General features: G+C 39.3%; 1 protein-coding gene across 2 annotated transcripts in view; it reads right to left on the bottom strand.

Annotated features, from left to right (window-relative positions):
* RALGAPA1 (Ral GTPase activating protein catalytic subunit alpha 1) overlaps window positions 1-8,648 on the bottom strand; it is a 275,949-nt gene extending 267,301 nt beyond the window's left edge. The window contains exon 1 of one of the 2 annotated variants that reach the window (XM_059710675.1): window positions 8,072-8,648. In XM_059710675.1, the coding sequence (XP_059566658.1) occupies window positions 8,072-8,177 (106 nt within the window). In that variant the 5' untranslated portion in view covers window positions 8,178-8,648. The remainder of the gene's footprint in view (window positions 1-8,071) is intronic. The other variant, XM_059710684.1, reaches the window with a different exon arrangement.
* Window positions 8,649-12,048: the final 3,400 nt, after the last annotated feature.

Consider the following 12,048-nt stretch of genomic DNA (forward strand, 5'->3'; position numbering starts at 1 on the left):
TTTTTCAATTGGGAGGGAGCCTCAGGCTCTGAGCTCCAGTTCCGGGAGAGTCTCTGGGGACCCAGACTCATACGGGAGAAGCGGGACTGTCTGGCATCGGTCAGAACTCGAGAGCAGCTTTCTCTCGGAGATACTCGCAGCGATCGCCGGGGCCTCTGAGGGCAGGACTGAGAGCAGCCATACTGCTCGCTCCGCCCGCCCTGATGATCCCATGGGACCCTGCCCCGCCCAAGCCGTGCAAGGAGGCTTTTGCATATGAAAGGCCCGGCCCTTTGTAACCTGAAAATTACTTAACAAACTGCAGCTGCTCCAAGGCCCCAGGGCAACTTGCATTGCTTTACAGCTGGCTTCTGCTGGGTAGCCTCAGGCAGGGGCTAGATTAGCACCTCCTTAGATCCAAGAGCCAGTGTACCCAGTGGTCAGAGTGGTACCATCCAATTACAACTCAGATCCATAAGGGAAACACTCAGGGGGCAGACTCAGTGAGCACCAAAGCCCACTGAAGCAAGTCTTGCCCCATAAGGGTGTCTTCAGCACAGAAGTTCTCCCACTGTAGATATAGCTGATTCTCACAGCCAATTGGCCTGGAGGTCAAATCCTCCCAGTGTTACCTACAACAGTCAAGGCTTAACTACAAGACTGTGCACAAAGCCCACAAGGGGGTGCACCAAGAGTGTCCACCTCAGGTAATTAGGGAGGCTGAGCCACTGGGCCCTATAGGACACTTAGCACAGAAAGCCACTCTATCGACACAGTGAAGCATAAAAAATGCCGAGACAAAGAGACAGGACACAAATGACAGAAATGGAGGAAAGCAAATGACTGGATATAGAGTTCAAAACCACACTTTTAAGGTTTTTCAAGAATTTTCTAGAAACCGCCGATAAACTCAATGAGACCCTCAAGGAATCTAGTGAGACCCTCGATGTTGTGATAAAGGACCAACTAGAAATTAAGCATACACTGACTGAAATAAAGAATATTATACAGACTCCCAACAGCAGACCAGAGGATCGCAAGAATCAAGTCAAAGATTTGAAATACAAAGAAGCAAAAAACACCCACCCGGAAAAGCCAAATGAAAAAAGAATCCAAAAATACGAAGATAGTGTAAGGAGCCTCTGGGACAGCTTCAAGCGTACCAACATCCGAATTATAGGGGTGCCAGAAGATGAGAGAGAGCAAGATATTGAAAACCTATTTGAAGAAATAATGACAGAAAACTTCCCCTACCTGGTCAAAGAAATAGACTTACAAGTCCAGGAAGCACAGAGAACCCCAAACAAAAGGAATCCAAAGAGGACCACACCAAGACACATCATAATTAAAATGCCAAGGGCAAAAGACAAAGAGAAAATCTTAAAAGCAGAAAGAGAAAGAAAGTCAGTTACCTACAAGGGAGTACCCATAAGACTGTCAGCTGATTTCTCAACAGAAACTTTGCAGGCCAGAAGGGAGTGGCAAGAAATATTCAAAGTGATGAATACCAAGAACCTACAACCAAGATTACTTTATCCAGCAAAGCTATCATTCAGAATTGAAGGTCAGATAAAGAGCTTCACAGATAAGAAAAAGCTAAAGGAGTTCATCACCACCAAACCATTATTATATGAAATGCTGAAAGGTATCCTTTAAGAAGAGGAAGAAGAAAAAAAAGGTAAAGATACGAATTTTGAACAACAAATACACATCTATCAACAAGTAAATCTAAAAATCAAGTGAATAAATAACCTGATGAACAGAATGAACTGGTGATTATAATAGAATCAGGGACATAGAAAGGGAATGGACTATTCTTGGGGGGGAAAGGGGTGTGGGAGATGCGCAAAGAGACTGGACAAAAATCGTACACCTATGGATGAGGACAGTGGGTGGGGAGTGAGGGCGGAGAGTGGGGTGGGAACTGGGTGGAGGGGAGTTATGGCGGAAAAAAGAGGAACAAATGTAATAATCTGAACAATAAAGATTTAATTAAAAAAACAAAAAAACAAAAACAAGACAAGGATATCCACTCTCACCATTTCTATTTTACACTTTACTAGAGGTTCTAGTGAGTTTAAAAGGCAATAAAAATAAAGGAAAGGAAGATTAGAAAGAAAGAAGCAAAACAGTCTTTATTCACAGATGAGACTGTGTATGTAAAAAATGCAATGGAATCTACAAAAAGCTAATAGAACTAATGAGTTAATAAAGTTTTTAAAATACAAGGTTCATGGGCATAGGATATGAAAAAAAAATTAACTTTTCCAGCAGTCATAATTGGTGATAGTAAAACCAGCATTGTAATCTGATATTGTGTGTATAATGTGGGATAAAAAAATATACAGATCATGTATCACAGAAATATACACTTGAAACCTACATAATCTTATTAACTGATGTTACCCCAATAAATTTAATTTTTTAAAAAAGATACAAGGCTTAATATACAAAAATTAATTGTATTTCCTTACACTAGCAACAATCAGACACAAATATAAAGATGTCATCATTTACAAGAGCATCAAAAGTAGAAAATAGCCCTAACTGGTATGGCGCAGTGGATAGAGCGTAGGCCTGCAGACTGAAGGCTCCCAGGTTCGATTCCAGTCAAGGGCATGTACCTTGGTTGGGAGCACAACCCCAGTAGGGGGTGTGCAGGAAGCAGCTGACTGATGTTTCTCTCTCATTGATGTTTCTAACTCTCTATCCCTCTCCCTTCCTCTCTATAAAAAATCAATAAAGTATATATTAAAAAAAAATTTGTTTTAAGTAGAAAATATTTGGGAATAAGTAACAAAAAGACCTGTACATTAAAAACACTAATAGAGAAATTAAAGAAGCCCTATATTAATGGAGAAACATACCTTGTTCATGAGTCAGAGATTTCAATATTGTTAACTTTTCCCAAATTGACCTATAGATTCACCATAATCCCAATCAAAATCCCAGCAAGAAAATTTATCTTATTTATTTTAGAAATTGACAAGCTACATCTTAAAATTCATATGGGAATGTAAATGACATGGCATACTGCCCACCTCCAAAAAAAACCTTTGAAAAGGAAGAGCAAAGTTGAAGGGACAACACTACCTGATTTCAAGCTTTACTATCAAGTCACAATAAATTTAAAAAATCATTGTGGTACTAGCAATAACACAGACAAATAGATCACAGGAACAAAATAAGAGTCCAAAAATGATCCACACATACAAGTCAACTGAGTTTTGGAAAAACTACAAAGGCAATTCAATGGTAAGACAGGGCAGTCTTTTTCAGCAAATGGTGCTGGAACAATAGGATATCCATATCTCAAACCATATTTACAAAGTTAACTAAAGAAGGATCACAGACCAAAATATAAATCATAAAATTATAAATCTGCTAAAAGAAATCATAGAAGAAAATTTTTGTGACCTTGGGTTAGATAAAGATTTTAGATACAATACCAAAAGTATGAACCATAAAAGAAAAGTTTGATTATATGGAATTAAAAGTAAGAATTCCTCCTCCTTCAAAGAGAATGTTAGGAAAATTAAAAGACAATTCAAAGCTGGGGGAAAAAATCTGATAAAATACTTTTATACAGAATACAAAGAATTTTCATACCTGAATAAGGAAACAAACAATTTAAAAATAGGTAAAAGATTTGAGCAGACACTTCACCAAAGAAATTATACAGTGATAAAAAAGCACATAAAAAGAAGCTCAATGTTATTAGATATCAGGGAAATACGAACTATAACCACTACATAGTTCTTATAGTGGCTGAAATTAAGAAGACTGGCAACAAGAAGTGGGGTTGGTGCATTTGTAGCGAAAATGGTACTCTCCATACACTACTGCTGATGATGATTAAGGGCTAGCTAGCTAGCTTAATTAGGCAGAAGACAGGAAGACGGGGTCCAGGGAGGATAGAGGCATTTCTGGCCTGAGCAATTAAAAGCAGCCCTGACCTGAGCAGCTGGGAGAGCCATAAGGGAGATTAAAAGCAACTCCAACCTGAACAGATAAGATGAATATGTGAAGAGCAGAAATAGCTCCAAGACTTTGAAACTAATACTATGTAACAAAATGACCAATGAGGAAAGCACAGGGGTCCTAAATTGAGGAAGGGTCCAATTAGAAAGGGTCAGGTTCAGACAAAGAACAACAGCCTTTATAAAGCCAGAGACAAAGAGATTTACAGATTTTTTAGATTTAGATTTTTCCCACTAGAGAGAGAGAGCAGGCTTTTCCCATTTGGGGGACCTTTCTCAGGGCGTCCCCTTTGGGGACACCCCTGCCCAGATGGAGTTTGTATATGCTTCCAATAAACTTCTACATTTTCATTTTTAAAATCTGTTAGTTCTCGAATTTATTCTTCAACTTTGTTGGACAAGGACCCACGAGAAGAAGTCGGCACCCCAAACCGCATTTCAATGAAAATGTAAAATGGTAAAAAACAGTATGGCAGTTTCTTTAAAAAGTTAAGCAAACAACTGCCACATGATTTCAGCCATTCCATTCCTAGGAGAAAAGAAAACGTGCTATACAGGTATACCTCATAGGCGCTTTATTTGCAATAGCTGAGGCTAAAAACCCACATGTCCATCAATAGGTGAATGGGTAATCAAGTTGTAGCATATTCATACAATGGACTACTACTCAGCAATAAAAGCTATGTGCTACTGACATACTTGACAACAATATTGATGAATTTCAAAAGAATAAGGCTGAATAAAAGAAATCACACAAAAATAAATATTGTATAAATACACACACACACACACACACACACACACAATGCAAACTACTCTAGAGTGACAGCAGGTCAGTGACAGACCAGGGAAGAGAGTATGTGCAAGTAGGGATGGAAGTAAGGGATTCCAAAGGGGTAAAAGTAAACTTTAGGGAGTTATTATTCTAATTGTCTGGATATGTTCCTAATCTTAATTGTCATGATGGCCTCACAAAGTATATATATATGCCAAATGCCAAAAATTATTCAATTATATGCTTTAAAAATATGTGCAATTTATTGTATGTCAATTATACCTCAATAAAGCTATTAGAAAGAATGATCCAACAATGATCAATACAGTGGGGCCTTGACTTATGAGTGTCTCGACTAACAAGTTTTTTGAGATACCAGCTGTCTCTCGGTGGATTTTTTGCATTGAGTTGACAGAGTAATTTGAGTTAATGAGCTCCTTAACGAGCTCGGTCTCGGAAGGAATTAAACTCGTAAGTCAAGGCCCCACTGTATATTTATTAGCTAAATAAGAACTCATCTTTTTTCTTTTTAAATCTAGAAGGCTGAACTGTTACCTTGCCATAGATGATGAAAAGTAACATTTAGTCACTATATGCCAGGCATTAGTTAGCCACTTTACATGTGCTAACTTAGTGTCATTATCTTAAAGCTATCAATTATATATATAAAAAGAGGCAGGGGGGAGATAAGAGGAAACTTTTGAAACTAGACAAGGTTTTATTTCTTTAAAAAATAATAACTCTTGCCCTGGCCGGTTTGGCTCAGTGGACAGAATGTCAGCCTGTGGACTGGAGGGTCCCGGGTTCGATTCTGGTCGGGGGCATCCCTAGTGGTGGGGTGTGCAAGGGGCAGCTGATCGATGTTTCTAAATCTCTATTCCTCTCTGTAAAAAATCAGTAAAATGTATTTTTAAAAAAATAACTCTTAACTTCCAGTTCCTACATATCAAATATATAGCAGTATTTTCAGAATCAAGTTCTATAAATTCAGCTGGAATTGTCCTATAGTGGGAACACATGCCTGAAAAAAGTTTACACTGGATGTTTGAATATGTTATATATTTGGATCCACTGAATTGTATAAGTACCCTAAATAAATGGCAGTTCGATCTAAGGGTTAAGAATACAGTTCTGATGGAACCAAATCAAAATCAAAGTCCTGTGTAACTGGCAATATGCAATTACTTTATGTGAATCTTGTACCTGTTTCCAAAAAAGGGTCTGAAGTGTCTCTCCTATACTAGTACACTATACTTTGACAAGGTTTCCAAACTTCAGCACCACTGACATCTAAAGCTAGAATATTGTTGTGAGAGATTATCCTGTGCATTGTAAGATTTTTCCCCCCCAACATTCCTGCTACCTACTAGATGCTGGAAGCACCTCTCCCAAGTTTTGACAAGCAAAAATGTTTCCAAACATGAACCTCCTCAAAGTCTAGGGCAGGGAATGTGAAATCACAATGTTCTCTATTTTAAGATTCTTAAGGATATTTTAAATGTTTTTATACAGTATATGCTCTATTTAAAAAAAAAAAAAGCCCATAAGTTACTAAAAGGTAACAGGATTTTTTTTTTTTAATTGTTGTTTTGTTTTCAAACCGAGGAAACCAGGCCATACCAAATATGAGATATGCGTGACCTCTTAATTTAGACCTTGTCTCCTCTCTCATGGAAGAAATTTCTCTGTCAAAAAAGTATATATGAGCCATTCCTTCACTGTAAAATTAAAGAACTATGGCTTAATTTAGGAAATGTCAATACTCCACTGGAATTCAACTTCATAGCTCTGCCATTACTCAACCTACAATTTATCCCAAGTAGGTGTCAAATTCCATGAAGTCTTCATTATCTGTGATACATCTCCCACACTCACACATTCTTTTCCGCACTCTCTCAGCCAAATGTTTTCTTCAATGAGTTAATTCTCAAGTAGAATGAATATCATAAGTTAAAGGATCACAATCTCAACTACATTTAGAAAATTTTTATTTTCTTGAAAACTGGGCTTCTTTTTATACCACTAAACTGTATTTAATTGTTTTTTTCTATTCCACAGGAATAAGTACAACTTACTTGTGATAAGGATTTGCTGTCATAAATGTAGGAAAAGTAAAAAAAACATATTGGAGATATGAAATCCTGGCTCCATTTCTGGCTCTGCCCTCTAGTACCTGGATGACCGCTTAACATTCCCAAACGTCAGCTCTCTCATTAGTAAAAAAAAATGGAGGATAGGATCTACCTGTAGGGTTATTGTGAGGATTAATTATAATTTATGTAAAATGATTTTGAAAACAGCAAAGCACTAGACAAATGTTAGGCGGTACTGGTGGTATCCTGGTGGTGTGATGGGATGTGGTATGTATGGTATGGTAGAGAAACACGCACCTCAAATAAGGGACTTATATCACTGAATAAACTCATTAGGAAGAAAGTTTGAGATAAATTCTAAGCTAGAATTCATTCAGACATTTGGGTTCAAAACTCCATTCTGACATTAACTCTGTATTAACTCAGGCAAACTAACTTTCCTTTTCACCTCCTATTTCATCAAAAAGATCCAAGTATGGAACCAGATATTCCATAAATATTATTACAGCCCTGAGTCTACGAAATGACCCAGTATCCAAGATCCCTTTAACACAGTGTCCAAAATGCAGAGCACTCTTTGGCTTGCCAGCAAAACAGAAGTAGAGGGAAACAGAGGACAAGAAATTTTTAATTAAATAAAAGCAGAATTCTATGTAATTCTCTAGAGGCAAAGGAAGCTGTAAACTACCTTGTTTGCTCTAATTAATAATAGTTCTCCCTACATGACAGTAGTGACGAACAAGGTGCATTAACCCAGGGCGGGGCTCCTTCCCACAAGCTTTTTTGGGAACCACCCACTTCCCAAAAAAGGTATCACTGCTTCCTCCGGGCCCTCAAGAGACAAGAAACTTGAAAAATACAGGTCTATGTTGTCCGAGGGAGGATTATTTTCACTTGGGCACGGATGACGGTAGTCATCTATCTGGCAAACACATCCTATAAACACCATTATCCCCAGCACCACGTCTACCGAAATCCTGAAAAAGATCTGTTTTTAGATAACGCTAGGTTTTAAAAAAAAAAAAAAATGACTCGGGATTATTCACTCAAAATTAGTGGTGATTAGTGGTTGACAAGTGCAAGTTTTCTCTTCCCCAAATTAACCGCCCTCCCGCTTCCCCCCAGAGGCGCCGCCTCCCCCTCCGCTCCCGCAGCCCCGCTCCGCGCCGGGACCGGGGAGTCCCCGGGCCCCCGGAGGCAGGCCGGCCACCCAGGCCTCCGGCGCCGCCGCCCCCGCGCCTCACCGATGACGCAGCGCAGGTGCTTGAGTCGGGTCAGCGCGTCCTTCTTGGTGTCCAGCACCTTTTGGGTAGATTTCTTCACGTCCCCGTGCGGCTTCTTGGAAAACATCCTGCCGCCACGGCCGTCTCCGGCCCGCTCCCGGCGCGGTCCCGGCGGCGGAGAGCGGAGGGAGTGGGCGGGGAGGAGACTAGCGCGAGCGGCTCATTCACTCCCCAACCCTGCGGGCCCCGGGGCAGCCGACTCCTCCCAGACCCGGGCCGGGGCCGGGGCCGGGGCCGCACCGCCACCCGCCTCGCGCTGCCGGGCGCCTTCGGCTGCGGCCACAATATGGCGGATCCCTCCTCCAGCCGTGCACGGAGCTGGGGAGACCTGGGGAGGCCGCCGCCGCCGCCGCCCGCTTCCTGCGGCCGCAGCTCGCCGCCACGGGCCGGCGCGGGACCGGAGCGGCGGGGGTGGGGCTCCCGGCGTCAGCAACCCCGCTCCCCTCTCCCGGAGGCCCCCTTAAGGTTATAGCGTCTCTAGCAGCCCGGATCCTGCAGGAGCCGAGTGGAGACGGAGGGCAGGGGATTTCACGACTCTGCCGTCAGTAGAGTAGGGTCCCCGTGGCAACCGCCTTCTGACGTCGACGTCAAAATTTCTTGACGTCATGCCAGCGTGAGATCATCCCTCCCCTTTGGTTTCGCGTGTAAGCAGTCAAGGGAGGAGCCCAAGAAAGTCAGAGAAGGTAATTACTGCGTGCGTTATTTTAAGCAAACTCCCAGAAGAGCATCGTATAAAGGTCCTTCATCTCTACTGTGTGCTATGTCATAGTAACCTAAGAAAGTAGCTCCAAAATATCAAAGCAGAAGTGCAGTATATTTTAGGTGCCAATTCTGAAAGTATCGGTTGTAACACCCCTTCATGTACTAAGTTGAAATTTGTTTAAAGGATTTTTGTTTTGCAAAGCGATGATTAACAATTTACTGTAGTTTAAAGATTTGTAGGGTTCTAGTACATCCTCTTGATTAAAATTATCCTGTACAAATAAATGAGTTATGCCGTGCCAGAAAAATTACAGGGAAAACACATATGGAGAACTTTAGGGTGAATTTTCCTAATATGTAAAGAGTACACAAATCCAGGAGGAAATTAAGGCACAGGTAGAAAAATTAGTAGAGAACATGGAAAAAAATCACGTACCTCAAACGTGAAAAATATTCACATTCACTAGTAATTTCAAAAATCAGATTAAAATAAATTTTAAAACAATTTTAAACAGCTTTATTAAGGTGTAATTGATATACAATAAACTACACATTTTCAACGTGTACAGTTTGGTAAGTTCAACGTTTGCATACAACCATAAAAACATCACCACGATGAAAATAGTGAACAAACTATGCATCACCCCCTCAAAATTTCCTTTTGCCCCTTTGTTATCCCTTCCTCCCATTCCCACACCCCTGGTCTCCAGACAACCCCTGAGCTTTCTTTCACTTAGAGTTTGCATTTGTTAGAGTTTTATATAAATGTAAGCATAGAGTATACTCTTTTTGGAGGGGTCGGGGCGGGGGGAGTCTGGCTCCTTTTACTCAACATATATATTTTATTTTTTAACAACAATGTAATGTTTTATCAGTGAAATTAGTAAAGATTTTTAAATTAGCCATCTTACTGATGGTGAGTATGACACCAGACACTCCTATTGCTTGCGGGGAAGAAGCATTAATTACTACAAACTTACTGGCAATTAAAATTTGGGGTTATGGCCCTGGCCAGGTGGCTCAGTTGGTTGGAACATCATTCCAATATGCCAATGTTTTGGGTTCCATCCCTGATCAGGGCACATACAAGTGTCACTCAATAAATGCGTGAATGGGTGAAACAGCAAATCAATGTTGCTTGCACTCTCTCTCTCTCTCTCTTTCTCTTTCTTCCCTTTCCTCTCTGTCTCTAAAAAAATTTGTCTTTATATATTATGACACAAAATATTTATATACCTTGATTTATTAGTTCCACTTTTAGAACTCTATTCTAAAAAAATTGAAATGGGAAAATTATTTATGTAGCAATATTAAAGCATAATTAATAACATTGAAAGACTGGAAACAATATGAATGTTGATCAAAAAGGAGATGATTATTCAAAAGGTGGAATGTTATGCAACCATGAAAATTATTAATGTGAAACTTTTTAATGACATGGAAAATACTCAAGACAATGTTAAGTGAACTTAAAAGCAGATACCCAAACTGAAAGTCTGTATGTTATCAAAGCTAGGAAATATTATGCATATAAATTATAGTTAGAAAAAATATTTTAAAATACTCTAAAATTGTGATTATATCTGCAAAGTATAATTGCAGGTGATTTTCATTTTCTTCTTTATAGTTGCTTAGTTTCTTTTCTTTATTTATTTATAAAAAGCATAAATGACTTTTAGAATTTAAAAAAACAAGTTTTTAAAGAAAATTAAAAATTCTAATGCACCAATTTTAAACTCACAAAATAAATTAAGATATATAGAAATAGAAACTCCTTAAAACAAGGGCTTTATTAAAAATTTATCTTTATGTCCTATAGCACAGAATAAGTATTTTTTTAATATTTAGATTGTTATGCTTACATTATAAAATGTGTTCTTTTGATAATAGAAGAGTCATTCTGACTATCATTTATTTGGTGATTTTAGACACTTGTGTCCCTGCTTATAACCCAAGTCTCTTTTCTGAGATATTAATTGGACCTTGCCATTTAGAGATTCCACAAAGTACTCAAATGTAATATATATATATATATATACATAAAACTGTACTTGTAGTCTTTGTCCTGCCTCTTCTCAAATCTTATCTTATCTTCTTCACCAAATATCTTCATCGATAATACCATTTATCAATCCAGTTTTTCAATCCAGAAATTGGTATCATCTTAAGGCTTCTTCTTCTCTCGTGTCCAGTCAGTTATCAACACCTGATGATTCTACTTTCTAAACATTTCTTGATTCGGTCCTCTTCTCTCCCTTTTCACAACCTTTATTCAGGTTCATGTGTGCTAGAAATGGCAGTGACTTACTCCCCACCCCCACAGCGTAGCAGGATTTGAGCACCCATTCCTTTCTAAGGAAATTTTAAGAATTGAAAACACACAAACACAAACCATGCTCCACTGTCCAAGTTAGACTTCAGCATTCTAGCACCCTGGGCAAAGCAAGTGTGTTGGTAATGGGGCACACAACCAGGTCAGTCCAATAACATTCCTGCAAGTATTGGAAACGAGAAACTCTTTTTTTCCGAGATGATGGCTTGGAATTGCTGGGAAAAAACATGTGAAAGGAATTGCTGAGGATTAAGCAACAATCCAAGAACAGAGGGGATAGTTAGAAAGGAATAGAGTGCATCTTGATAACATTCTTTGGGCATTTGGAGCCAACTTGCCTAAGTACAATGATCTTTTCTATTTCACAGGCCAATAAAGTCCTTATTTTGCTCAAGCCAGTTTCAATCCTTTGCAATAGGAAAAATCCTGATTTACACATTTTAAAGTTAATCTCCTAGGCTGAGTAGGGATTACAAATTTTAAAAGGCAAACATAAAATTGCTTGTAAATAATATTGCAGTACTCTTCTGAAGTCCTCCAGCAGTACTTCCTTTTGTCTTTACCATGACATTCACCACACTCTGTTGTAGTCATTCTATGCTTCATCTCCATTATATTGGACTGTAATCTCTCCTTAAGACAGATTTTTGGGTATGGCTGGTGTGGCTCAGTGGTTGAGCGTCAACCTATGAATCAAGAGGTTGTGGTGTGATTCCAGTTGGCCAGGGCATACGCCTGGGCTTTGGGTTGGATCCCCAGTGTGAGACATGCAGGAGGCCACTGATCAGTGATTCTCTCTCATCATTGATGTTACTATCTCTCTCTCCCTTTCCTGTCCTCTGTGAAATCAATAGAAATATATTATTTTTAAAAGGGGGATTTTGGCAAAAAAAAAAAATTTTAT

Source organism: Myotis daubentonii, chromosome 1 (genome assembly GCF_963259705.1).
Source record: "Myotis daubentonii chromosome 1, mMyoDau2.1, whole genome shotgun sequence".
Lineage (NCBI taxonomy): Eukaryota > Metazoa > Chordata > Mammalia > Chiroptera > Vespertilionidae > Myotis > Myotis daubentonii.